This window comes from Phoenix dactylifera, chromosome 13, assembly GCF_051530095.1.
Source record: "Phoenix dactylifera cultivar Ajwa chromosome 13, Ajwa_hap1_PhDact_Kaust_v1.1, whole genome shotgun sequence".
NCBI lineage: Eukaryota > Viridiplantae > Streptophyta > Magnoliopsida > Arecales > Arecaceae > Phoenix > Phoenix dactylifera.
Window position 1 is genome coordinate 26,428,330 of NC_143202.1, and position 25,813 is coordinate 26,454,142.

The 25,813-nt window shown below is 39.7% G+C and overlaps 5 protein-coding genes across 5 annotated transcripts; 1 reads left to right on the plus strand and 4 right to left on the minus strand.

Annotated features, from left to right (window-relative positions):
* Positions 1-1,605: 1,605 nt before the first annotated feature.
* LOC103703259 (forkhead-associated (FHA) domain-containing protein) lies at positions 1,606-5,086 on the minus strand. The gene is made up of 6 exons (XM_017841821.5): positions 4,659-5,086; positions 4,274-4,461; positions 2,871-4,148; positions 2,621-2,765; positions 2,117-2,499; positions 1,606-2,032 (listed from the first exon to the last, which is right to left on the minus strand). Exons 1-6 carry the CDS (start codon positions 4,957-4,959, stop codon positions 1,781-1,783), a joined length of 2,547 nt encoding a protein of 848 aa, XP_017697310.4. The 5' UTR covers positions 4,960-5,086; the 3' UTR covers positions 1,606-1,780.
* A 2,179-nt stretch (positions 5,087-7,265) lies between these two features.
* LOC103703258 (subtilisin-like protease Glyma18g48580) lies at positions 7,266-8,312 on the minus strand. Its single transcript, XM_008786038.2, has 3 exons — positions 8,137-8,312; positions 7,914-8,011; positions 7,266-7,375 (listed from the first exon to the last, which is right to left on the minus strand). Exons 1-3 carry the CDS (start codon positions 8,310-8,312, stop codon positions 7,266-7,268), a joined length of 384 nt encoding a protein of 127 aa, XP_008784260.2.
* Positions 8,313-12,573: 4,261 nt separating this feature from the next.
* LOC103703210 (fructose-bisphosphate aldolase, chloroplastic) lies at positions 12,574-15,931 on the plus strand. Its single transcript, XM_008785991.6, has 6 exons — positions 12,574-12,821; positions 13,480-13,749; positions 14,320-14,429; positions 14,506-14,596; positions 15,055-15,324; positions 15,436-15,931. The coding sequence occupies exons 1-6, from the start codon at positions 12,675-12,677 to the stop codon at positions 15,712-15,714; spliced, it is 1,167 nt and encodes a 388-aa protein (XP_008784213.3). The 5' UTR covers positions 12,574-12,674; the 3' UTR covers positions 15,715-15,931.
* Positions 15,932-16,273: 342 nt separating this feature from the next.
* On the minus strand, positions 16,274-18,351 carry LOC103703257 (glyoxylase I 4-like). The gene is made up of 3 exons (XM_089926937.1): positions 17,826-18,351; positions 16,566-16,903; positions 16,274-16,462 (listed from the first exon to the last, which is right to left on the minus strand). Exons 1-3 carry the CDS (start codon positions 17,999-18,001, stop codon positions 16,362-16,364), a joined length of 615 nt encoding a protein of 204 aa, XP_089783063.1. The 5' UTR covers positions 18,002-18,351; the 3' UTR covers positions 16,274-16,361.
* Positions 18,352-22,568: 4,217 nt separating this feature from the next.
* Positions 22,569-25,348, minus strand: LOC103703209 (serine/threonine-protein kinase SAPK7-like). Its single transcript, XM_008785990.6, has 9 exons — positions 24,954-25,348; positions 24,786-24,860; positions 24,570-24,671; positions 24,400-24,453; positions 24,216-24,308; positions 24,035-24,127; positions 23,386-23,490; positions 23,199-23,297; positions 22,569-23,106 (listed from the first exon to the last, which is right to left on the minus strand). The coding sequence occupies exons 1-9, from the start codon at positions 25,071-25,073 to the stop codon at positions 22,777-22,779; spliced, it is 1,071 nt and encodes a 356-aa protein (XP_008784212.3). The 5' UTR covers positions 25,074-25,348; the 3' UTR covers positions 22,569-22,776.
* Between the last annotated feature and the right edge of the window lie 465 nt (positions 25,349-25,813).

The window sequence follows — 25,813 nt, forward strand, 5'->3', positions numbered from 1 at the left end:
TACGGTGTGATAGCCATTTGCAGTCTTCTATCACAGTCAGATTTTTCAGAAACGTGGCTGCTGTTTATGTGAGATCTTCTCAATCTTTCTCTCTTATAATTGATGTTTGCCAAGAATATTGTTCTTGAGATTATGTGGTGATATATGCCTCTAGTTTTGGCTAGAGAGAACAGATTGTATACCCATTATTTGTTGATAGTGGAAGTTTTTGGGTGGACTACGGTCCCGTGGTTTTTACTCTCCACATTGGGGAGGTTTTCCACGTAAAAATTTGGTGTTCCTTTTGTGTTTTATTTTTCTGATCAGCTAAGTATTTGTGAATGCCTTGATATATATATATTAGGTGGATTGGCTCTAGTTGTTTGTTTTCTAACAGGTTTACACAAAGTGGGAGAGTTGTTGATTCCGTTGTGCTTTAATTATCTTGTTTGTTGTTACCTCCCAATCCCAACACATTTTTCATACCACGTCTGGTACTTCTTCTGTAGCATAATATAATACAATCTGCTGGAAGGCATAAGATGACGAACAGATGCTGCAAGATTGATCTTATTCGTATGCATCTAATGCACGAGCACTCTGTAGCAAGTCATAGGGCTTCAATTCCATTAATCATATATTACAAGGTTACTGCTATTCACCATGCAGTAGTGGTTGCAACAAAATATAGATGCATCAGTGTCTCGTAGCTTTTGGGTGCCTATCTTTATCGTGAAAAATCCAATTACTAAAGGGGAGTGCTATTCACAGAGTGGATTGCAGTCTGAGTTAATTATTAGAGTGGCATATTTATCAGCAGTATGCTGAATTGGTCTCTCTGTGCAAATGAATATGTAGGAGAAGAGAATGAATGGCTATGGTTTGTATTGTCAATTGAACTCTGTCAAGAAGAAAAAAGAAAGAAGAAGACGAGTGGCTGCAAATCATAACTTTCTTTGTCAATCTAACCAGTATGCTTTAGCAAATACTAGTGTTGGTTACCTGCTTACTTCAGAATCATATGATATCAATCTTGTGAATTTTAAAACGGGACGTAATTGAATTGACTGATGCGTCTACCAGGTCTTATGGCATTACACTACAGTTTATAATGTATGCCAAGATCTGGGTGTCTAGATTCCTAACTTCTTAGAGCTGTTTTTCACTGACATAAAAACTTTTGTTCATTGAATATAGCAGTTGTTAAAATTAAGCAATACAATCGATTAAATCTTCTGGCATGGTGTCTGTCCATTTTTTTTTAGCGAAGCATTCATAACTGGGTAAAGAATAGAATTAAAGATGTAGAATTTTATCTAACCAACCAAAATATATTTATTTTCTCTCAGTTGGGTGATTCCAAAAAGAAGCAATGATTGCTCCATTCTATACCATGGCACCAAACAGTAAAATCTACAGGTTAATTTACTGGATGGTGATCAAAATAAAGTTCTGACAGACATGTTCAGAGTTACAGAACAATGTCCCTTCCCTTGCAGTCAGAAAGAACCTCAACGAAATGCAAAATTTGCAGAGGATTTAAATAACAATTGGTGGACCAGCAATACGACATCTGATGACAAAATGAGTACAGCATCCAGCCGCAAACCAGAGACAAATTACATAAACTGTAGAGGAGATGAGATCGATATAAAAGGAAGAAATTTGGTACATGATTACATAAAAACTAACACAAGAGATTAGATTTATCAGCAATCTGTGTGCCATCTCAACGAGATTTGTTTGCAATGGTAGGCAATTCGTACAATCTAGAGGTTTGAACAAGAAAAGTTATGAATGTTTACTTGACCGAGTTGGTCTGTCCATAATGAGAATTATGCAGCAATATAAGTTTCAATCCTTTGACAGCCTCAGCTGCCTTCACTGCCTTTCTCACGGTTGGGCGTTGGTGGTAATAGTTCTCCACTAGGCCTGTCTCGTCTGAGCAAGACCAAGTAGATCCTCTCGGGCTGCTGTCCACCCACAGAAATCTCTTTGAAAATGGGTTCACAAGGCTCTCACGGAATTCCTTTGGCGACTCGCAAATCAGCCCCTGCAACCAAAACAATCCAAATTCAGTTTTTGTCACATCTCCTAATATTGATGCTCGAGAAGAACACTTTTGAAAAGTTCTAACCTCTGCCATGGCTTTAATTTTTAGTGTGACACTGTTAGATAAAAGGACAAACTGTCCATCTTTTATTTTCTTGAACAGGATTGCGCAATCAAGGATATGGTCTTCAGCTGTCGGAGAAACAATCTCCATCAAACTTCCCCATGCAGAGAAAGCAATGGAATTTGAGGCACCAGCACCGAAGTCGCTACTTCCATTGCCTAATTGTGATTGAGGAGAAGCGGGGGGAGTTGGTGCCACTGGCATAATCTCCATTGAGTTCTGGACATGAATCCACCAACTTGTATGCACCATACAATCCTCTATCCACTGCAATACTGAAGAAGCCTTTGTGGACTTCCTGAAGAGGCTCTCACGCCGTTTCAGGCTGTCGAGTTCCCTTATAACTGAAAAATAAAGAAGAAAACATTTGCTCAAAAGAAAAGAAAAAAAAAGCTAAAGAAGAACACATGAGAATGTGCTAATTAAAGACATTAGGAGAAAGCAAGAAGATTAAATTTTAGTTACCAATCCTTGGAATGATGAGATGAGTCCCTTTTAGGCCCTCTAATAGCTGCAGAGACCTTCTTGATTCATCATCCAGGAAACAACTCGTATCCACCACCATGTTCCATATCTTCTTCTCCTCTCTTTCCCTATCCATGGATTGGATCTGCAATGGAAACAAACTCAGTCCATACTAACAAAGCCAATATGAAAGTAGTTTCCAACAGAAGTCGAAATGAAGTATGAGGAACTAATTTTTCTCAGAACTTACAGAACAGATATTCATTTCATCTCCAATTCCTTCAGTATGGTTGACGGAAGTGCAGTTACCATCACTGGGGGCCGTTTGGGCATCATTGACATAACTGCTTTTTGTCGAACTATAATTCTCGAACAGTAGCTGAAGTGGCATCCTATCAACCCCTTTCCTCATCATCTCTCTTCCAATTCTAGCACTGCTTTTGGAGGAAATTTCCTTTGCCTTCAGAGAGAATGAGCCTTGAGGTGTCAAGTTCTCTTTATCTGAAGGAAATGCTTCATCCTCTTCATCTTCAGTCTTTATGTGACGTCCAAAGCTGGGTTTTTCTGGCTTCATCTCTCGAGGAATTTCAGGTGTCCTATTTTCTTTGTCTGAATCAAACACACCTTCGACCACATTTGAAGCTGCAATGGTGTTGAAAGATGATCTCTGCAGCATTTTGTAGCTCCTTTCTTTTATCATCCGACCGGAAGAGATACTTGGTGTCAAATTCTCCTTATCTGAACCAAACATCTCTTCGTCCCTTTCGCTCTTCACCACATTCTCATAGGTGGGCTCATTCAGCTTCAGGTCCCTAAGAACTTCAGGTCTCCAATACTCCATATCTGAATGAAACACATCTTCTTCCATATTCAAATATGTAGTAACAAGCGTAGATGATTCCCGTAAATCTGGGCGCCTGCTCTTCAACTTTCGACTAATGGAACCCTTTGGGGTCATATTCTCCTTATCCAGTCCAAAACTTTCTTCTTCTTCTGCTGCTGCTGCTGCTGCTTCTTTCTCCTCCTCTTTTCCACCCAAATTGTCAGGCAAATCCCTACGGATTGCTTCCTCTTTCTTGCTCCTTTCAGAAAGTGCTCCATTCTCTTTCTTGACTCCCACTTCCACCTCTGCATCAGAGCTCATGTTGCTAATATTTTCTCTACTCCTCCCGGTATGTATGCGAAGAAAGCTAACAGTTTTAGATTTGCTCCTCCTTGACAAGAGGCTTGATGCCCGCTTCTTGGATCCCATCGGGCTTGGATGCCCTCTTTCTGGGTACCCAATCTCTTGCTCCCTGGGAAATGAAGAACCCACAGATTCTTGCAGTGGAGCAACCGAAGAGAAGCTCGAGGAGTTCTCCTCCATCGACCCTCTTCTTTCTGGTTTCTGTTCTTCTCCTTCGACTGGCAATGAAAATGGTACATCAGAAGGTGAAGGGTTCATGCAGTCTGGCATGGGAGGTGCTGAAGGGATCTCTGTATCCCATAGTTCATATGGATCAGTGATCAGCTGCCCAGGTTTATCCTCCTATGACCAAGAAAACAGAGAAAAAATCAAACGTAAATTGGGATCCCTGCCAAGAATCCAAGAATTAAATCCAAGAAGGTAACAAGATGGAAAAGGAAAAATAATCTTGTAGTCCTGAATTATACCTGATGAGTTTCTTCCTTCTCTTCGAGCAGCGGAGACAAAGGGTTTTCCATTTCAAAAGCACGGCTCAGAGGAACCCATTGAAGCCTGTATTCCCTGGTTGAAGCACCAAGCCTCACCGTGTCTCCCTCCACTAGTTCCATAGGCACATTTGGTGGGATCTTGGTCCCCGAGACCCAAGTCCCATGAACTGTACCAAGAACGGAACAGGGATTGAATGAGCTTGAAACTCTTAAGAAATAAAACCAGAAGGAAACAAGAAAGATTGGGGATTTCGCAACAAAAAACCAAGTCCATACCAATAACGGAACAGGAATTAAATGAGCATGAAACTCTAAGAAATAAAACCAAACGGAGACAAGAAGCATTGGGGATTTCACCACATACCCGAAGAACGATCGGTAACTGAGAGCTTCTGCATCAATGGAATTGCACGGGCCTCGAGGTGGAAACGGCTGATGCTCGGGTGGTCGAGCACGATGTGGCAGTCTGGATGTCGGCCAAAAATTATGGGCTCCCCTTCCTGGTTGGAGGCATCGCCGTTTTCACGAGATTTCAAGACCGAGGGGATTGGTTCGGGTGGCGGGCTGTTGAGGATGATATTCTTGAGGACGATGCCCTTCTTGAGAACAGAGAAGACAGGGATCTTGATCTCTTTCTCTTCTTGATTCTCCTTCTTATCAGCCATGGCTGATGGGTTGGTCCGCTGCTGGGTTTCTTCACACACACACACACACACACACAGAGTTCGTCAGCGTCAGCGAGGAAGGAGGAGAGGAGATGGGGGAAGGAAGCGAGTTTTCTTGAATAAGGTCTTGGAGATTTTGCGATTCAAGTCAGGATATATCACAGCATCGCGAGACTCTGCGACCTGAAAATTGAATTTAAAACAGATGACCGTTGGGTTCCCCCAACGGCTAGTGCTTTTAATCGGTGCGTCCGACGTTGTGAAGCCGAACCCGATGGCGATTCTGGTTCCGGTTCCAGCCCAAATCGAACCAAAGCCTTGCATGTCCCTATAAGGTCACACCATGTCTTGATGCTGTTTTTTGTTCTCTAATCGACCAATCTCCTTGTCTGTGTTCAAATTGATGTTGATTTAGAAACTCGGTTGCACCTAAATGGCGTACTGGTGCATACAATTGGGAAAACCCATCAAAAGTTGGGTGAACATCAAATTGACATGCATCAAAGGAAAACATTTTCTCCTTGCATTACCAAGTGGTATGCAATTTGATTAATAATATGGCATGTTCTAAGTTCACCTATCTTTTTTGAATGTAATGTGGAGGAAGTAGGAGACTTCCCCCAAATTTTATTAATAGTTTGAGTCAACCTCTCATTTCGATTCCTTCTTTTGTGTACTCTAATGTGTTTCTCACTCTTGCCGGACTTGATCATGGACCCAAGCGTGCAATGCAGCTCGAAACAAGTCTTTTTTTCTCCCCTCCTTTCTCCACTAGTTGCAAGGGACCGAGCTTCTGTTCTTCGCTATATCCATTTGCTCTCAAGTCCATCATTCATGTCACATATTGGTCATAAATAATGATAAAAGGTAGGGATGCTCCTAAAATTGATGCCAATTTTTGAGCTCAGAAAATATATTTATAGCCACACTGAATGAGATGTTCCAATTCGTGTCGCCAAACAACGAGGAGGGCTTGGCAGAGTTGCCACATATGAAATTGAGCATAATTTTGTAAAGAAATACATAGTTTTATTTATTTAACAAAGGTTTGTACAAAATGAATTAATAACTTCTAAGAACACATAGCCTGGATACTTGTTTATAGTAAGACATGGAGCATCTAACTGTAAAAGTGATCCAAATTTCAAAACATGCAATAGCACGTAGGGTTTTTTATGTTTTTCTCTCAAGAAAAGCCATGAGGATTAGCTAAAAGTAAATATCAAAACCAGAAGAAGAAAGATAACAAAGTTTAGCATATGATAATGAATATGAATATAATATCTGTACAATTATAATGCCCTGATATGCACAGCCTCCTTGTGTTGCCCTTTATGTATTTCCTCAATTGACTACATGGAAATACTGACAATCTGAAAATTATATGGTAAATAATGGCATTGTTCTTTTCTCCAGCCAGTCGGTTGAGACAAGAACTCTGGCTTCTTTTCCATCTTCTTTGGGAATTGGGAGAGAAAAAGGAACACAAGAACCTGACAATTTCTTTCTTAGGCTCTTTTCGACTTAATGGTTCCTGTCTAATATCCTGGACCTCCCTGTAAGTCATTAGTTTCATTTTCTTCTACCTTATCTTGATCCAATTAAAGTTCATTTTCATGCATGTGTCGTTGCAATTACGATAGCCTGACAAGAATAACTACATGATACAGTCATCCATCCATGGCAACAAAATTTGTAACCATCTAAGATTTGTGGCTAAAAACATGCACCTTGGTGCAGTCCTAGCATAATATAGAAATCTCACTGCAACAGTTATCTGAGACTTCTTTGTTATCAAAGCATTGATTTGGTGATTTGGTACAGCATGGCACTGTCCCAACAGAGATAAGTACTGGTAAAAATAAACAAAAATCATATCTAAACTATGTAAATGGGATGAGATTGAACCATATGAATTGAATAAGTTATGCTTGTTTTTCCCAGCTCAATCAGTGCAGAGACTGCTAAAAGTCATCTATTAACATATGCATTACGCAATGGTTGTTCATCTATCATGTTTTCCAGCCAAGAGGACACAAATCAGATGGCACCGAGCTTCTACATCAAGAACTGCAGAGCTCCAACTCTAGGAAACGAGGTTTGTCAGATTAAACACTTGAAACTGTCATTTTTTTAGCTGTGATAAATGATCCCCATAAGTGTGTTTGATGAATTGAAGAGCTCCAGACTCCAGTGCTTAGACTGTATAGAATATTTGGCACATACAAATTGTCGCATCTTTATTTTAGTGGCACAAAGGCCATTTATGTAAATAATTTGGGAAAAACATTTGAGAAGCAACATTCTCAGGCAAGTCCTGCATGCCGAGGTCCCACAGGTGCATGCTGAGGTCCCACAGGTGCTGGAAAGAGGTTGTATTTCTTGTCGATCATGACCAGAAGAACACCAGGTTGCTCTGCAAAACAAGATCAATTCGAGCGAACATGAGAAGGCGACCACGAATCGGTTCAAAGCACAGACAGAGAAAGAGGTCTAATGCGAACTAGCATAAAATGATTTCAAATCTAGAGCAAACTAACATGATTATATTGCTACATGCAATCCTACTTGCATTGTTCCGACTTCGTTCGGATGCTTGGCAAGTTCAGAGATGCCTCATAATTTGGGTTGTAAATTGCATGCATCCAGATCCTGAATTATGTAATTTATTGGGTGTTTTTCTAACCACCAATAAGTCTTACCAGCTTTCTTGGTGGGTGGGTGTGAGACTGAAAAACAATTTTGGATATGTATAATTTCTTTGATGCAGTATAATTTCTTTGAAAGTATAGGAACATTTAACACACAAAATAATGATGGTTACAATGGTTAAACAGATTTAACAACAAGAAATGCAGGAAAAAAGAAACAAAACCACCCCTTCAGAGCAACATATCCACTGTCATCCTCTTCCTTTTAATCAGATCCCATAATTTATAGACAAGATAACTTACTCGAAATCTCGAATGCCTGTTTTTGGGTGAGCCAGGCAGCGAAACCATAGGTGACAGTCTTGTAACTATAGATCAAGGCCTTCTTCGCAGCCTCGTTGCTTCAAGAGTTGACACCAGAAAAATCTCAGATGATGTCGAAATCCAGAATCCAACCCCTATACCTAAGTCTTAAACATAGAGTAGAATGAAGGGGGTCTCATGGACTGAGAGGAAAAATACTGACCTGCCAAGGGCAGCAGAGAGGGTTTTGAGGTAGGAGACCTCCAGCTGGATGCTTTCTGGCTTCTCGACCACGACGATGTAGATGTCGGCGGTCATCGCCGCCTCGTCCTTGGCCTTCAAAACAGAGAGCAATGAGATGAAGAACAAGAAGAATATGGTGAAGCGAGCTCCCTCCATTTCTCAAGCAGCAGGCCTTTCCTCTTCTGTTTCCTGCGTACAATGACTCCACTTCTAACGGCTATATATATGCATGGGTTCGGTGTGGTCACCGCCAAATGAACAGTAATAGATTGCCATTGGCTCTGAAGTTATTCACCTTCCCTTTTCTTAATTCCAGCAGTTACTTTATTTCTTTGAATAACAGCTTGATATTTAATAAGTCATAAAGTGGAATTATGAGGAAAATAAACCGGATGAAAGATAGGAGAGAGAAACATCTTCCCTCTCCAATGAATTCTCTCTCTCTCTCACTCCCTCATTCACTCGCAGGCACAGCCATTTCTTGCCATCCCCCAATTAAATCTAGCTGTTTCTGCTATTCTCTGGAATAAAGATATTAAACATAAGCTTTAATTATGATATTGTAACTTGAGGGAGTGGCATTTGCCGTTCTTGCGTTGTGCAATTACATCTTCATTTACTTCTCTACAAATGGCAGCATGAGTTGTAACCGATCAAGCCTCTCTCTCTCTCTGTCATCATAGGTGATGAAATTCTACTAGAAATGAAAGAAGGAAAAGATACAAGATTTGTCTGCTCTTCTTCCATGAAATCTATAGGAACTCTATTAGTTCAAGAGAATAGGGTGGAATAAACTAGAATAAATCCCCCTTATTCTGCTTTGTTTAGTCATTTGCTTGGATTTCAAAGAATAAATCTTCAGCGGACATGAACATTAAATGCCATCCATTACAGAGATTGCAACTCAAGGCTTATGTTATTACACAGAATTCAGTAGATTAGATGATCCTGCGGGTGAATCCCATGCTTTTGGAGAAATGGTTCATAAAAATATTTACAAGTATTTACCATTTTATAAAAATAAAATGACTGATCTTTTTTTTTTTGCAAAATTAATTATTAAGAGGATTTGTTATGCAAAATTCATTTTCTCTAATCTTAGAATTTTTAATATATTATTTGTGCAATGAGCATGGATGCATGACGGACATGGGGAAATATTTAAAGAAATGTGAACAAAAAAAATAATGGTTGTGATTTCGTTTAATAAATATATTATTAATTTTAGTTCACTTAATTCTCTGTTGTAATTTTTATTTATTAAATAAAAAATTAAACTTGCCAATACTTATAATCATTAAGTAGTAACTAGAGATGAAATCTCTCTATGTTGCTATTTATATTAAATCTTGTTGTGGTTCAAATCTGGCCCGAGGGTGACCACGCCGGTGGGGCCGAGGGAGCCGCCGGTGCTGGAAAGGGGAAGACGGGAGCCACCTCCTACGCGACGGTCGCGGACCTGCACAAAGCCTCACCTGTGGAGTTTTGGTGAGGGCCCCCCGACATTCAAGTTAGAGTGGAGTTTAGTAGGCCCAGCCAAAAAAGTTCCTTGGAAATTACCTGACCAAGCTATTTATAGCCTCGATAGAGTGGCCCAGGTGATGGAGGTACTATCAGTCCCCATCATGAGGGGGGTATGGCTCTGAGCCGGACGGCGCGCAGCTCAGATTGATTGGTGACGTGTGGTACAACCCGTTCTTGAGAACGGTAGGGCGTTGACAGTCACAGCAGGGTATGGCCGGAGTAGTCAAGGTGCCGTCTGACTGCTGTTGGCCGGTTATGCAGACATGACACGGCAGTATGGTGGAGTACGGCCACGTAGGTGGGCGTAGGCCCGCACATAGATGTGGTCGTTGACAAGGCCGAGCTCGTTAAGTAGTCGTGTCATGCGTTTGACAAGGTCTGCTTAGCGGATGCTGGGAATAGCTAGGTTTTCCGGGTTTCGAGATATGCTCGGGGAGCGCTCCAAGCTCGAGAACCGGAGCGTATGCTGCATATCGCTGGGGTTGGTACCCCAAACTTAGCCGAGGCAGGTCGGCGATTGTCCGGAAGTATCCCGAACTTGGTCGGGGGAGTCGGTGAATGTCTGGAGTTGGTGGAGCTTTCGGCGGAGTTTCGAGGACGAGCTGGCTCTGGGCCGAGGTGAAGATTCATCCGCTTATTAGTTGTAGGCTGGATGATCCATTTTTCCCTCTATTAAATCTTATTCTAACAAAGTGAATTCATGGTAATTATCCAACTAAATCTATTTTTACCTCTTAATGGGAATACTGCGTGCTGCAATGTGGAGGAAGAATTCAAAAAAGAGTCATCAGTGATGTGGCATGGAGGCTCTGAAAGAACCCATAATTACCAAGCATCAGTAACATAGTAAGTTTTAGGAGGCTCTTAAAATATTCATGGAGCCATTGCCTAAAGCCTCTTTATTTAGTAGTTCTACATAATTTGTGTTCATGGTGAACCAAGGGATGCTCCCGGAGAAAATAATTTGATTTGTTGAAGGCCATTTTATTTGTCTTCAAATAGTTTTATGCTATGACAAACACATTGAGACAAACAGTATGAGCATGTAATGGTTCTTGCAAAGGTTGGCTAGCCCACACCCTACTTGCAGCCTTGGCTCAAGTTTTAGGTCATCCAAGGCCCAACCATGTAATTAACAATTAACAGATTTGCTTAGCCATGAATTATCTCAATTCTTGCCCCTATGAGAAGGGCAGATAAAAGGAAAAGCACAGTGAGAAATCTCATCAGCAAGAACTTACAGGGGCTAAAAATACACCTTCACCAGCTAAACTGATCAACAAAGAAATTCTTTTGTACCTGTCTATGGTCGGCGGTGGAGATTAAAATAATTTAAAAATTACCAAAATTAGATTAATGTGGAATCATATCTAATATTTCGTTAAACATGAATTATCTCAGTTCTTTTTCCTCAAGATAAACTGCTGAATCATATCCTAGATTTGGTTATCTTGAGTTCTTCTTTTTTTATTTATTTTTTTGACAAATCGGATAAATTAAATCCTTCAAGTATAGATATATTCATAAGAATCAGCAAATAAAATATTTAACAATTGAACGGCAAGATTTGTCGAAGAATCTCATAATGTAAATCCAATGTGGTTGGTCGCATAGAGTTTGAGTTGTTCTTTAATTTCACTGCTCTTTTTAATCATGAAATGATGGGGCAATTTGGACAGATCATAGTTGCATTCATTTAATTTTTGAAACTTGGTCTAGTGGTAGAACCTTTATAATAATTTACCAGCCACTGCAGTAGTCTTGATGCCATGTTATGCCATGCAATACAAAATTATGATGTTTCTCTCCTTCTCCTCGCTCTTCTTATATCCTCAAATTCATGGCAACTACAAACACAAACATGAGAAATCCTAACCCCAGCTCTTTATCCTAACCCATTGCTCACAAGTTGCGATCGCTATCCATGCGGCTGACGACCATCTATTTTTAAAAAGAATGTGTGGCCAATGACCAGCACGAATTGTTATCAAAGAAACCTCTAGAAACCAGGTACTAAAGATTTGTTCTTTGCTTCCCCTATATATATATATATAAATAGAATTATTCGGACTAATAAGACTATTCCTATTATGATATCCGTGAAGAACGAATTGCAATAAATATAAACAAGGAACGTCTTGGATCCAAAATTGAAGGATTTGAACCAAAATTTTCAGGAGAATTTGACACATAGTTTAAATGCAATAATTTGTTATTCAAAAAAAAAATATTGAATGAATAGATCGTAAATTCAAATTTTAAGATTTTGGTTTTTCTTTTTTTCTTCGAGGGAAAATACTAATCGCAGCAAGAATGAAATTTCCACGATGACTGCAAAACCTTCCACAATCATCTAAGAATAAAATGAAAATATATAGTTGAGCGCAATTTTAATACAATTTACATCAGGAATTTTTTTCCTTTTTTTTTGTGGGTGGGATAGGGGAGTCAATGTAAGAAGAAGTCCTGGTGATAGACAATAGCTGAGAGCCACGTCCGGAGCAACCACAAGTTGGGGAGGGAAGGAAAAGATCTACAAAATTATGACAGTGATGGAAGGCCATCTAAGTTTTTCTAGATCTTGAACCATAAAAATTAACATAACTTCTCCTTCCCTCTCTAGTCTCTATGAAGCACAAATGTGCAGCCATAAGACGTTAGCCCCCCAAGTTTCTCCTGCTAAGGTCCCATCTGAGGCTAATGGAACATCACCCATTTTTATGGACTAAAATTAAATGAACAAGAAGAAGTAAAACACAAACAAGAGCACGTAGACAAAGCTCCTTGCATAGCCTATCACCCAGCTACTACCTCTTTCCACCATTCAAATCCAGAGGCCAACCTCCACCTCACAATTCATATCCTTCTTCTGGCTCCGTACCACCTTAATAAACATAAATATACGCATAACTACTACCTTACCCTCGAAGAGAATAATACTCAGCCTCCAAGGAGAAGAGCAGAGCACAAGGCCACAACTTTCTTGCTCTGCAAATGGCCTCGGCTGCTCTCCTCAAGTCTTCCTTCCTTCCCAAAAAGTCTGAATGGCTCAACGCCCGCCCCTCATCGAGCGCTCAGCCCATGGCGGTCTCCTTCACCGTCCGTGCTGGCGCATACACCGACGAGCTTGTCAAGACTGCAGTAAGCTAACTATTTTGTCTTTCCTTGTTCTATCAAATATCTAATACAAGTACTATAAAAATACTTGAAACAGTTGCCTGCGATGGAAGTATATGAAGTATTTGAGGCCATATATTATGATCTTGGGTCTTGATGCATTTTACCTTAAGATTCTTCACAAATTTGGGATTCCAAGTTTCGGTCATATCGAACTGACTTGTGATTCTGTTTATGAAACTGGTTGAAATCATAGGGCTGAGATCTTTTACTTGACAATATCACTATTAGGCAGCATGGCTAAGTTCTTTGTTCCATAACTCCAGTTATGTTGTAGAGCTAGCTGATAAATGGAGCAACTTCCTATTAAGCCATATAAAAAAGATTAAGGCAGGATTAGCACAAATTCGACCTCCACGATAACGTAGTCATATTAATAAAAGACTGATATTTGAGGCAGAAAATTTTCCTAATGCTATAATTTCTAGTGAGTCCAGACTGAGTGGGTTGCCATCTCGTTTCTGATGATGATTGATAGGTATAAGATGAAACAGTCATCTTGTTGGCAAGCCGGATTCGAAACCTGCAATCAGACTCAATTATTTTGGACTGTAGATTTTCTGATTCTTACATTCCAGTTATGAAATTAAATGTCCTCAAAGAAATCAAATTCTGTTCACAGAAAACGATCGCATCACCAGGCAGAGGAATATTGGCCATGGATGAATCCAATGCCACCTGTGGTAAAAGGCTTGCATCAATTGGGATGGAGAACACTGAGGCCAATCGACAGGCTTATCGTACCCTCCTTGTCACAGCCCCTGGTCTGGGTCAATACATCTCTGGCGCCATCCTGTTCGAGGAAACACTGTATCAATCAACCACAGATGGGAAGAAGATGGTTGATGTTCTTGTGAAACAAAACATAATGCCAGGGATCAAGGTTGATAAGGTAAGCGATTTTTCCCAACACCATGTTCTTTTATGCATCGACGTGTTCATCAGCATCACATTGCAAATTCAGCAGAAGCCTTAGCCAACTTGTTTCTAGTCATAAAAATACACTTCCCCCCCATTGCATTACAAAGTAGTAGAACATAAGTGGATTTCCAACTTCAGAAATCAGTGGAGATATTTCATTTGTTACATCTGAAAAGAATGAGACCTGATGCTTAATCATTAGAGCAAGTAATGGAAGAATCTATAGAGCAAAGCTTTTGGCTCTGAACTTTTTTTCGAAAAAAAAGAAGGGGTGGAAACCCCATTACTCAAAAACAACAAAACAGGTCCATGCAGATTTGCATGAGCAGGTCTGGATCAGGATCATACTGCAACTTGTGCGTCTGCATGCGTTTGCCTTCGCTTGCGTCTTGTGCATATTCATGTGTGTGTTTAAGTGATATAGAAATATTAAGATTTGACCCTAAATTCACATAGCACACTTGTTATAAATGTGAGCAGGAGAGGTGAGAAATAAAAGGGAGAGCTTTAAAATCAAATTCTGTTTTCTGCTGATTGCCAGGGTCTTGTACCACTAGTTGGCTCAAATGATGAATCATGGTGCCAAGGATTGGACGGCCTTGCATCACGATGTGCAGCTTACTACCAACAAGGAGCCCGCTTTGCCAAATGGTGAAATCTACTTAATGCCAATGTTTTTATTATATAAATGTTCTTCAGAGGCTTATCCTTGCCAATTGTCTTGCAGGCGTACAGTGGTCAGTATCCCAAATGGACCATCAGCTCTTGCAGTGAAGGAAGCTGCTTGGGGTTTGGCTCGATATGCAGCCATTGCTCAAGTAAATACTCTTTTCTTTGTTTAGAGTTCTTCAAAAATTACAAGGTGGATGAACTTAATGTGCAAACTACATTCTAGACACTTAGAACAGCTTGTAATTAGAGATCAGCACCCCATCTCCTTTGGTTGCTTAATATATTACCAATCCATCTGAAAAGCAAGAATTACAGGAAATGACCACAGACAGGCACTGGTAAACATACACAGAAATCTCACCTCCTGAAATGGGAACTTTTTTTCTTGTAATTCATCACATTGCAGTCAATTTCTTTCGTGAAGAAAAAAAAATGTTTATGTAACTCCACGATGTCTTATGAAAAAGGTGATCGATAGTTGCAGTTAACGAAAATGAATGGATATTGTGAACATAAAATCAATTCAAATGTTGTGATTATGAAATCACCTGAATTATGTATCTAGAACTTCTGAGTAATCAGATCATGGGATTATATGCTTCAGGATAATGGATTGGTTCCAATAGTTGAGCCGGAAATACTGCTGGATGGAGAACATGGAATTGAAAGGACCTTTGAGGTTGCGCAGAAAGTATGGGCCGAGGTCTTCTTCTACATGGCGGAGAACAATGTCATGTATGAGGGCATCCTTCTCAAGCCAAGCATGGTAACACCCGGAGCTGAATGCAAGGAGAAAGCCTCTCCAGAACAAGTGGCTGAGTACACCCTGAAGCTTCTCCACAGAAGAATTCCACCTTCTGTCCCTGGCATCATGGTACTCTCTCTTGAAAATTTATAGATCCTATGAAGGTTATCTTGTAAAAGTGATGATTAACTGATAAAGGAACCAAATACTCAAGATCTTTTGGATGTTTATGGCCAACAGTTCCTCTCTGGAGGTCAGTCTGAAGTGGAGGCAACGCTGAACCTGAATGCCATGAACCAGAGCCCCAACCCATGGCATGTCTCCTTTTCTTATGCTAGAGCTCTTCAGAACACTTGCCTGAAAACATGGGGAGGAAGACCTGAGAATGTGAAGGCTGCCCAAGACACTCTCCTCGTCCGAGCCAAGGCCAACTCTCTTGCTCAGCTTGGAAAATACACAGGTGAGGGTGAGTCTGCAGAGGCTAAAGAGGGAATGTATGTCAAGAATTACAGCTATTAAGATAGTAAGACCTTTCAGTCAGTGTAATAGAATTTGAGAATACTGCTATATTTACAGCAGGAGGTGGTAAATGTAATCCATTATTCTGGATTATTAAGTCTGTATAATAGTAGAGTGGTATTAGGCCAAACCCACATTGATGGGATAAGTCCTGTTGGCTGTGGTTATTAGCTATTGCAGATCTTTCTTGAGAATAAGCAAAATTCTTAAAAGCAAACTCGTAGCGATAACATCATAGAAGTTAGTAGAAGTATGTTCAATTGGATTGAGGTGTCCATTGAGCATATTCGATAAATCCAGAAGGATGAGACTTCATTAGAAAAGCAATCACCACTGAAACAATAATTTTTTAAACATTGAGGTGATACATAAGACCAGTAAACAGAAGAAAAGAGAAGAGAAACAACTCAAATTTATTGCATAAACTATAAGAAAGCAATTGTTCCACCCATTACTACCCAAGCTTATGATTCACTCTCTTTTTATGGTTCTTTATTGTGACTTCTTGGTACTCAAAATAAGTTCAAAAAGAAGGCTTACAATTCAACAACCAACCAGTAAGACACTTTGAGACACAAACTTAATTCAGCCTGTACACAATTGAATCCAGAATCTCTTCTACATTCCCTCAACAAAGAAACCAAATGCTAGAAGGAAATGTCCATCATATCGGTGACCAAGTTTTCCATGAACACACATTCTGTTTCTGCTCCACAAGGCCTGCACTGGTACTTCAGAAGTTCCTTGCCTGCTCAAAGAACAAACACCAGCCAAGTTATCCTAACTAGCCCAAAGTGTCCTTCATTAGCAATACAGAGAAATTCTAGGACCAGTAAGAGAGGGATGCCTACCACCATAGAGAGAAGATAGGATAGGATCCTTTGGGTATGGGAACTTAAGTGGGAATGAAGAGAGTGGAAGCACAGGGAGGTTCTCACAGTTGCATATCTCCACCATATAACCATCTGGGTCATGGAAGAAGAGCTGATCAACCTGAATGGCACTGTCCTCAACCACTGAGGTCACATACTCAATGCTCATTTCTTTTAGTTTCCGCTTCAGAAGACTAATGTCTGAGCATTGAAAGGAGATGTGGTTGTCTTTGGGGTTTATGACACCCTTCTTCTTGGGGACATCATCCGGAGAGTTGCATTGCAGTAAATGGATGCCAACTCCATAGTTAAACAACCTGAAAATTTATGCACTTCTATATCAGTTAGGAGTATAATTGGTGGGATATGCTTAATCTCATAATTTGCTGACTTCTATTTAAAAATTGCAAAGTTATAACTATCTGAACGTTAGAATCAGGGATCCATATTTTGCTACACTACATCTGCTCTATGGGGTACATAAGTGCTTGTACATAAACTTCTTTGATTAATAAAAACCGGGTGGCATCTTGCCTCCCTTATCCTCAAAAATAAACAAAAAAAAGCAAAAAGGACATCTGCTCAGGAGTTCTCGAGGCTAATTTAAGATGTAAACTTAATGTATTAGAATGTTCATAAGCTTTCAAACAGTGAGAATACATGATCTTCTGCTGTAACTTTAAATGAAGTTTCATGGAAAATGCAAGAACTGGTGATCTGATCTCCTCCTAAAAGATAAGCTGAATTCTTGGGTTTACTTTCTCTTCTTTTTTTTCCCTCTCTTGCTTAAAACTGTGTCTGCGACCTTTTCAAGTGCAAGTCGAAGCACATGAAGTGATACGTAGAACGATACGTATATTTATCTTTTAAAAAGGATGATGAGTAAAAAAAAATAACAAGTTGGAGCTAAAACATGATTTGATCATCTAATAAGAATCCTTTTAGATGTAATGTAAAATAGAAGTAATGTCATTTAACATGTTCTAGAAAGTAAAATGACTCTTTATTTTAAAACGCTTTCTAATTATTTATCAGGAAATGGTCAAAATTTTGAGATGAAACAATTCTTTAAAAGAATTTAAAAAAAATATAATCAAAAGAAGAAGAAGAAGAAGAAGAAGAAGGAGAAGGATCAGAAGATCAAAATTGTCCAACAATGCCACATCAAACATGAATTCTCTACGAGCACTGAAATTTTAATCCGCAGGAGGTGGACTTGGAGCATTTCTGGATTCTTACCATGCACCATGGAAGTTGAAGGAAGAGGGCCGCTTAACACTCACGAACCCCAAGACCTCCTCATAGAACTTCACCGACCGGCTAACTGACCTGCAGACAAATGAAACATGGTTCAATGACATCAATGGCGGGGGTAATGTTGCATTCACCTCCTCCTCGAAAATCTCCATCCCCATCTTCAATTGCTTCTCTATTACTTATTCTGATCTTGAAGCCTATGGATCTAAATTTCGCATGGATATCCCACATACTGCTTCTGTCTATATATAATCTCGAAATGGTGCTCTTGGTTGCCACTCTAAACTCATGCCTCCCGCTCTACTAGCTCTGGTCCTTTGTCTGACGAACAAACAACATGGAGAAAAAGGCCATGCCAACGAAAGAGAGAGGAAGCATGCCTTGGTACTAATGTTTAGAACGTGGAGGTAATAAGGATTGGCCTCTTCTGTGTGGGCCGGGTCCATTGACCGGCCAGCATATATTTTGGGCCGCCAGCCCACGTGAGCAAGGACTCACACGGCCCGCGTGTGGGAGAGAAAGAAATCGGACTCCAGACAAGAGTTCTCTTCTTCCTCCGATTAGGCCGGGAGGAGGAGACTGAGGAACCAAATTAAGCCAGATCTTCATCTATAAAAGAGTCTCCTTCCTCTCCTTTAGCATCCACATTGGGAGTCCTTCCATTAGAGGCTTAGATCTCCAAGTATTTCATGGAAAATGCTCAAGGATTCGCCGTTGATCCGGCCGGGAAAGCTCGCCGAATACAAGGTAAGCTTCCTCTCTTCCTTTCTCCAGTCTCTGGGCCACCATTCCATCTTGAATCCGAATAACAAGTCGCTGGATTTATGATACATAGGGTCTCCCCTGTTTCATCCATTTCGGCCAGCCGTCGCCAGACGTGGCATGCCACCGGCACCACATAGGCCGTCGACTATTGGGGGTCGCCAGCCATGAGAGGATACTACTGCCGAGCACCTCCCACCACTCGGGAAGAAGAAGAGAGCCTCATGGTTCTCTCCTCTTATTTTCTCTCTCTTCTCTCTAGTTTCTCACTCTCTTATTTCTTCTCTCTACCATCTCTCTCTTTTCTATCTAGGAGACCTATAGATCCTAGTATAGGGTCCTGTTGACCTAGTCTACAAACCCGAGTTGACTCCGGTAAAGGATCCTAATCTGCTCTGGTGCCGGGTAGCCCGCCAAACTAATCACCCCGGCCTTATTAAGTACCTATGAAACTCAGTATTGATGAACCCTATCGAATGACCTTGGCCCCAATATAATTGAGTATGTGCCCCATGATTCATTAATCGAGTTGCATAGACCTGACCTAACCGGGCCACCATCATCCGGCCAACCATACTCTTTGTTTTGTTATTTTAATACTATTAAAGTTATCGAATGAGAATTAATTTTACTTTTAATATCTTTGAATGGATTTAGCAGGTTCCCCTAGTGAAGTTTGAAAGTCTAAGATGGAAGAGGTCAGTAATCCTAACACTCTTTATTAGTTTTCAATTTTCCACTTATTTTTTGGTATTATAAAAATATGAAAATAGCATTAAATATTGATGATATCATATTTTCTTAAATTCAAGAATCAAGCATACGATATTATGGAACTCATAATTTATTCCGAAATAATGGTTCCATAATTATTTTACCATTAAGCACTATTTATGAACTATGAATTTCATATTTATGAAATTTGTATTTTGTTATGAAAAGAATAATTTTATGATTATTCTACTATTAAAGGTTTAATTATGAACTATAAATTTTTATAATCATTTTAGCGATTTATTTATGTATGATTTAAGACAATATGATTCAAAAAAATATGGCTTAAAAGAAATATTTTAAGAAAGATATGATTTGGATAGCTATGTACAGCTCCTGCCAATGGATTATAGTAGTTGGCATACGATCCTAGCAAGCAGATTACAGTATCTTGGCATACAGCCATTGCCAGTGGGTTATTGTAACTTAGCATACGGCCCTGCCAATGGCATGATATAAACGACGGGCAAATTCTTTGAGCTCCACATTCTAATTATTCTTTTTATTTTTCAGGTACAAGAATTTGTGCATGCATTCTGTAAGGAAGCTTCACTGTGGGTGAGAGGAAGATTCAAGAGGTCCTTTGCCTTCTAGCCTCTGCGAATGGATACGCTTTGTAGCCAAGACCTACAAGAAATATTAATGTATATTTTTAAAATTGGGCACACTGACACTGCCATGATGCCACCTAGGGTACAAATCTTTACAAAGCAACCCATTATACGTGGGGGGGTAGAAGTTACCCCAAATCATTCTTTCATGAAGTAATGTTTTCTGGTTGATCCACTCACACTATGATGGCATGGCAATGGATATCATCAGCCCTTTCTCGCATCAAAGACCAAAATAACTAATTTGAGTCCAAAAAATCAGATGCAAACCGTACAATGTCGAATCCATATAGAAGAAACATATTTGTTCTTTCTTAAATTTCAGCAGAATGTGTCAACCATCAAAAACCACTAAATATGACTTAGAAATAAAAAAAACAATATCCATCCTCAATTCTGGATGCAAAGTAGATGTTTTTGGATTTGGATTTCAAAAATCTCAGATCAATTTCCATCTTCAACCTATACATTGTCGGAATGAATCTGTAACATCAAACCCGCATCCTACCATACATATGTTCGGGTCGGGTCGGGTCAGGTCTGGGTAGTATAAACTTCTAGTACATTAGAGTTCAATCTCTAGAATATAATGAGTCTATCTTGGTATCCACACCTAACCCATAAATCTATGATTCTAGACCCGGTCAGGTCCATACATATTTTGTTCGTGACAATCCTACCTTGAATGTCATTAGAAACCATTGAATCATTGAAGTCGGCAACATAAGCACAGTAAGAAATTGCTTGGTTGAATCCAGCATGGCCGTCGTTGAGCTCTCCATGTCAACCAAGGTTATCACAAAACTTAAGCTGATGGATGAGTGATATAGCAGACTTCACCATCACCATAGTTTTCAGGTAGCATTAATCTTGGGTATGCTTTTGATCCATTAACGTCCGTTATTAGCCTCCATGAAAGGAGATGCAGAGAAGCTCTTGGTGTGCTGAATCTCTTTACAGTTCGCTAGAAGAAAATGTAGTGCCATACCTGCACAGATGTACATGAACGTCTGATAAACTGATAGATTCTTAATTTCCATCGTTTCTGATATTTGCTTCCCTTTGTCCTATCGAAGGAGATTGCATTCATTAAAATCTAGGCAGCATAAACATGAACAATAAAAAAGAGAGATTGGGAGAGCTGGACTTCTGTAGTGAATGCTGATTCAAGTGCTACATCTATGAGGTTGAAGGATAGAAACAAATGTGAATGGCCTTTTCAAAGTCAATCGACTGTTTAGTATCTTTTATCTAGAGGTTCAGATGGTCCAACTTTGGAGATATGCCATCCGCGTCGAGGATCCATGGATTGTTGGTTTATATCAACATCAGAGAAGTTCATGGGTGCTTTAGAGTAGTCCATCTATGATTGGAGAATTAGGTTATCGATATTTCAAAAATTGTGGCTAACATATCTATAAAAAAAATTTAAGAGAGATTCTGGCCACACTATAGTCAATAATTTGTAAGCCTAAAAGTATATGGACCGGAGGAGGACGTCAACATCAATCAGGAATCTTTCCCTTAAAGCAATGGGCGAGAGTAATCGAAATAGAAAATATGAGAAAAGAATGAAGAGTTAATGAACTAGGTAGCATTTGGGATCTAAATAGAATCACCAAGATGATCTAAGATCACTATATTTGTATACAATATTTCAGTGACTAAAAATTTTCGGATATGCACGAGTAACTTATTTGATACTCCATGAAAATTCAAGATCACTGACCATAAAATACTAAAATTATCCATAATATATTCCATAAAAATATATTTATTAATCATATAAATATAATATAATATTAATATATTTATTAATATATTACTTATTAATATATTTTTAAAAAATTTATTAGTCCTATAAATTATTAATCTTATAAAAATATATTATATTATTATAAAAATAATATTTTTATTTATACTTATGATATATTATTATTTTTTTAATACTAATATTAGTTTTGATAAGAAAAATAAGGCACATAGAAGTAATATATTAAATAATTTCATTATATATATATAAAGTATAGTAATATATTTCTACTATAATTTAAAACTATCATTGATTAATAATATGATAATAATATGATTAATGATATATTATAGTATAATATATATTAAAAATATAATATATATATATATATATATATAATATTAATATAATATATTAACAGTACATTGATGTATCAATTTTCTACTGAATTGAAGGGCATTTTTGTCCCCAAATTTCAGCTCCAGATCATTGTGGATGGTGATTTGAAGAGTAGAGATAATTTAAGATCAGTACCATGTAGAATCACCGTGGTGCAACCAAATATAGTGATCTCATCATCTCTATTCACATTCTCCTTAATCTTGAGAAGATCACTCCATACCAAATGCCTATAAAAAAAAAATACAGGTTGCAAAAATTTTTTAGTGCACATGCATGGAAGAACAGGTGCAGCCAACCCCGGTGCGATGTTGAGTATCAAGTTACCTCTTTCTTCTTTGTTTTTTTTGCTAAAGAAGTTACCTCTTTCTTGGTTGAAGAGCTCGACATACCTGTATTTAGTTTCTTTCTCTGAAACTCTGAAAATTTCCAGCATTTACATGCTGCATGACAAGGTTGATATATATAGCAGCATTGTTATATAATTTTACAAGTTTGAAGTACCAAAAAAGACAAAAGACAATATATTCAACAAAATCAACTTGAAAAAAAAAAAAAACTCAAAAAAGATCGATAATTGACATTGGAAGACAAGACCAGAAAAGCACTAAATTATTTTCCACCTATAATTCGATCAACTGAGGGGGTATCCTCCACTTGCATGGACTTCCTTGACCCTCCTATCATACTCATTTTCTTCCTCCTCTCCATTCTCTTGGTTCTCTTGCTTGCCTTCCTCCTGCTCATCTTCCTCGGCCCATCCGAAGCCTGCGACAGGCGTGGAAGTTGGTGGAGCAGTCCTTGCCTCGTCGACGATCTTCATGATCTCCTCGATCTTCTGAAGGGAGTAGGTAGGGGCATCGTTATCCCTCTTGTAGTACGCTGTCTGCCCTGCTTCCGTTAGCTCCCTTGGCAAGTTCTTCAAGAACCATGGGTGATTCCTTATCTCCCTTATCGTTATCCTCTGCGTAAAAGTAGCAAGCCAACTTTGTGATAACAATCTTATGCTTCTCTCAATGGAATTCAAAACTGAAGTTAGTCTAGTTTCCTACTTACCCTGGCTGGATTGGCAACAAAGATTCGGGCAAGGAGTTGCCTGCAATCCTGGGATATGTGCACGAATTCAGGTATTTTGTACTGCACAGACACTATTCTCTGCGATCCAAACAAGCAGTGTATCAAGAAAAATTCTTGCTTCTCATGAATAAGTCAATACTAAAAGATTGAGGATTGGAGGAATTGCCTGAAAGGTCTTCTTAAAATTCTTGGGGTCATCTGGATCCTCAAAGGGATAGCCTCCCACCAGCATCACGTACAGAGTTACTCCGCACGACCATACGTCGGCCAGCTACACCATCACAATATGTATTACTTAAACGGAACATGCACGTACAAAACAATTAAAATTAAACCATATACTTGATATGATTAGAATTAAAGAACTGACCAAAACCCAATACTTGTGAGGAAAAAAAATTAAATGAGAAAGCTACTACGGGCCCCACGAGAAGACCAGCAGTGGGACGACAATGAATACTCCAAAGAAACGTGTCTGCGAGGAAATCACAGCCATCCAATACCACAAAAACATAGTCTTGGAAAGTTCCTCAGGATACCAGAAATTAAACCAAACGACGTAAGAAAGCGGCCACCCACTTTGGAGGCTGGATGCATGCTGCAAAATTTTCCAACTTCGTTGGCGCGTGGGACCCACTGCGCCTACCACGTGGAAGTCGTGTGGTGGCTCGCAGCACGTGCCAGGTATGGGAGCCGGATGGCTGCGCACGCACGAACGGCGCGGCGCGGCGCGGCGTATCGCGAGCGGGGGCCATGAGGGAATCCGAAACTCGCTAAAAACAGAGGAGAGAGTTGGGGGGAATTACGGAACTGACCTTGCCGTCGTATTCCCGGTGGGCGAGGACTTCCGGGGCAATGTATGCCGGCGTTCCGACGGTTGATTTGGGCCGCGAGTGGAGCACAGATGACTGGATTTCAACGAAAAATTCGACTTTTAGGTTTGAAAAAAAGAAGAGAGGATGGATTTGCACCGATTATTTGTGATTTTGTGGAGACCTTGGAGTAGCCGAAGTCGCAGATTTTGAGGCGGGGGGCTGGGTTGCCGTCGAGGAGAGTGTTCTCCAGCTTCAAATCTCGGTGGCAAATTTGCTGAAATTAATGATTTTTGGATTCGATTAGCAGAATTCCTTTTATTTTTGTCCTTTCTAGATGCATGGATCCTTTTTGGGAAAAGTTTTACCATGAAATGACAGTAGCTGACGCCGGAGATGAGCTGCTGGAAGAAATATCTCGCCTACAAAAAGGAGATTTTTTTTTAAAAAAAAATAGAACAACTGTCATATTTAATCGAGGAATTCGAGGAAAAATTCACAAATAATGCAAAAAAAAAAAAAAAAGAATTTAGAGTACCTCGTCTTCGCTGAATCTCCCGGCGTTGCAGATCCTCTCGAAGAGCTCCCCGCCGGCGGCGTACTCCATAACGATCGCCAGATGGGTCGGCGTCAATACGACCTACAGGATAAAAAATAAAAATAAAAAATAAAGTTTAAGGGTTTCCTGCAGAAAAATAACGAACGAAACCCTAATAAGACGCCATCGGAGAGTTCTCTGCTTCGATTTCCCAACCTCTTTGAACCGGATTATATTAGGATGCCGCAGCGACCGGTGATTGATGATCTCCCTCGCGACATTCTCACAGATCTAGACCAAACAACCCAAAAACAAACCCGATCACAAATCTGAAAAATCCGATCGGAATCGGAGACAGAGGACGAAGGATAGAAGTCCACTCACCTTCTGCCCTCTGGGGATATACTTCATGGCGACAAGCTCCCCGGTCTCCTTGTTCCGCATCAACCTCGCCACCGCGAAATTCCCCGACCCTATGTCCCTCACCAGCTCGTACTTCTCCATCCCTCCAAACCCGTCCCAGATCGCTCGAACACGCCGAGAAATCGATCGGTCGAAGGATAAAGCCGAGACCTTTACAAAGATTCGAATGGAAGTGGGCGAAGAAAGGGATCGATTGGCCGGATTTAAGCGAAGAAAGGGTGGATTATTCTATTGGAGGATCACGTGAGGGGGTGAATACGAAGAAGAGCGAGTCTCGATCCCCTGTCGTCCGACTCCGATACGTATAGGATCGCCGCCTCGATCTCCCCCGCGCCGTTTCCCTCCGCGGTTTTCTCATGCGATCGACGGTCTAGATTTTCTTATCCGTTCTCCCGTATCATTGATAACGATAAGTTTAGGTGAGCCATCGCTACTTAATTGGTAACGTTTTTTTTAAATTACTCAGGCTTATCCTTTCTAGCTAAAAAGAGTTTGGTTAGATATGTCGTATGATTCACAGGGACGCCAACAGCCAAAGTATCTTCAAAGTCTTAGATATATTTATATAACTTAATATGGACCTCCACCAGAATTATTATTATTATTTATTATGGTAACAAAAAAAAGATTTATTTACTTAATTCAGCCTTATGCTGAATTTGGAAATCATACTATATGATATGGTTACCATTAAAATTATATATTATTATTATACCATCTAATAATAATAAAAATTAAATTTTAAAAATATTGAATAAATTATATTTTATATTATCGTTTTACTCCATACTTAAACAAAGTTCGTTGTACCGGTGCCATAC

Coding starts and splice junctions, on each gene's coding strand:
- LOC103703259 (XM_017841821.5), bottom strand. CDS start 4,959: ATGGCTGATAAGAAGGAGAATCAAGAAGAGAAAGAGATCAAGATCCCT. Junction 4,462..4,658: donor AGTTACCGATCGTTCTTCGG/GTATGTGGTGAA, acceptor TTCTTGGTACAG/TTCATGGGACTTGGGTCTCG. Junction 2,500..2,620: donor TCTCATCATTCCAAGGATTG/GTAACTAAAATT, acceptor TTTATTTTTCAG/TTATAAGGGAACTCGACAGC.
- LOC103703258 (XM_008786038.2), bottom strand. CDS start 8,312: ATGGAGGGAGCTCGCTTCACCATATTCTTCTTGTTCTTCATCTCATTG. Junction 8,012..8,136: donor CTCTCTGCTGCCCTTGGCAG/GTCAGTATTTTT, acceptor CAACTCTTGAAG/CAACGAGGCTGCGAAGAAGG. Junction 7,376..7,913: donor ACAGGCATTCGAGATTTCGA/GTAAGTTATCTT, acceptor CTTGTTTTGCAG/AGCAACCTGGTGTTCTTCTG.
- LOC103703210 (XM_008785991.6), top strand. CDS start 12,675: ATGGCCTCGGCTGCTCTCCTCAAGTCTTCCTTCCTTCCCAAAAAGTCT. Junction 14,597..15,054: donor GATATGCAGCCATTGCTCAA/GTAAATACTCTT, acceptor TATATGCTTCAG/GATAATGGATTGGTTCCAAT. Junction 15,325..15,435: donor CTTCTGTCCCTGGCATCATG/GTACTCTCTCTT, acceptor TATGGCCAACAG/TTCCTCTCTGGAGGTCAGTC.
- LOC103703257 (XM_089926937.1), bottom strand. CDS start 18,001: ATGGGGATGGAGATTTTCGAGGAGGAGGTGAATGCAACATTACCCCCG. Junction 16,904..17,825: donor TTCAACTTCCATGGTGCATG/GTAAGAATCCAG, acceptor ATAAATTTTCAG/GTTGTTTAACTATGGAGTTG. Junction 16,463..16,565: donor CCTATCTTCTCTCTATGGTG/GTAGGCATCCCT, acceptor TTCTTTGAGCAG/GCAAGGAACTTCTGAAGTAC.
- LOC103703209 (XM_008785990.6), bottom strand. CDS start 25,073: ATGGAGAAGTACGAGCTGGTGAGGGACATAGGGTCGGGGAATTTCGCG. Junction 24,128..24,215: donor GCGACTTCGGCTACTCCAAG/GTCTCCACAAAA, acceptor GTTGAAATCCAG/TCATCTGTGCTCCACTCGCG. Junction 23,298..23,385: donor ATTTTAAGAAGACCTTTCAG/GCAATTCCTCCA, acceptor TTTGGATCGCAG/AGAATAGTGTCTGTGCAGTA.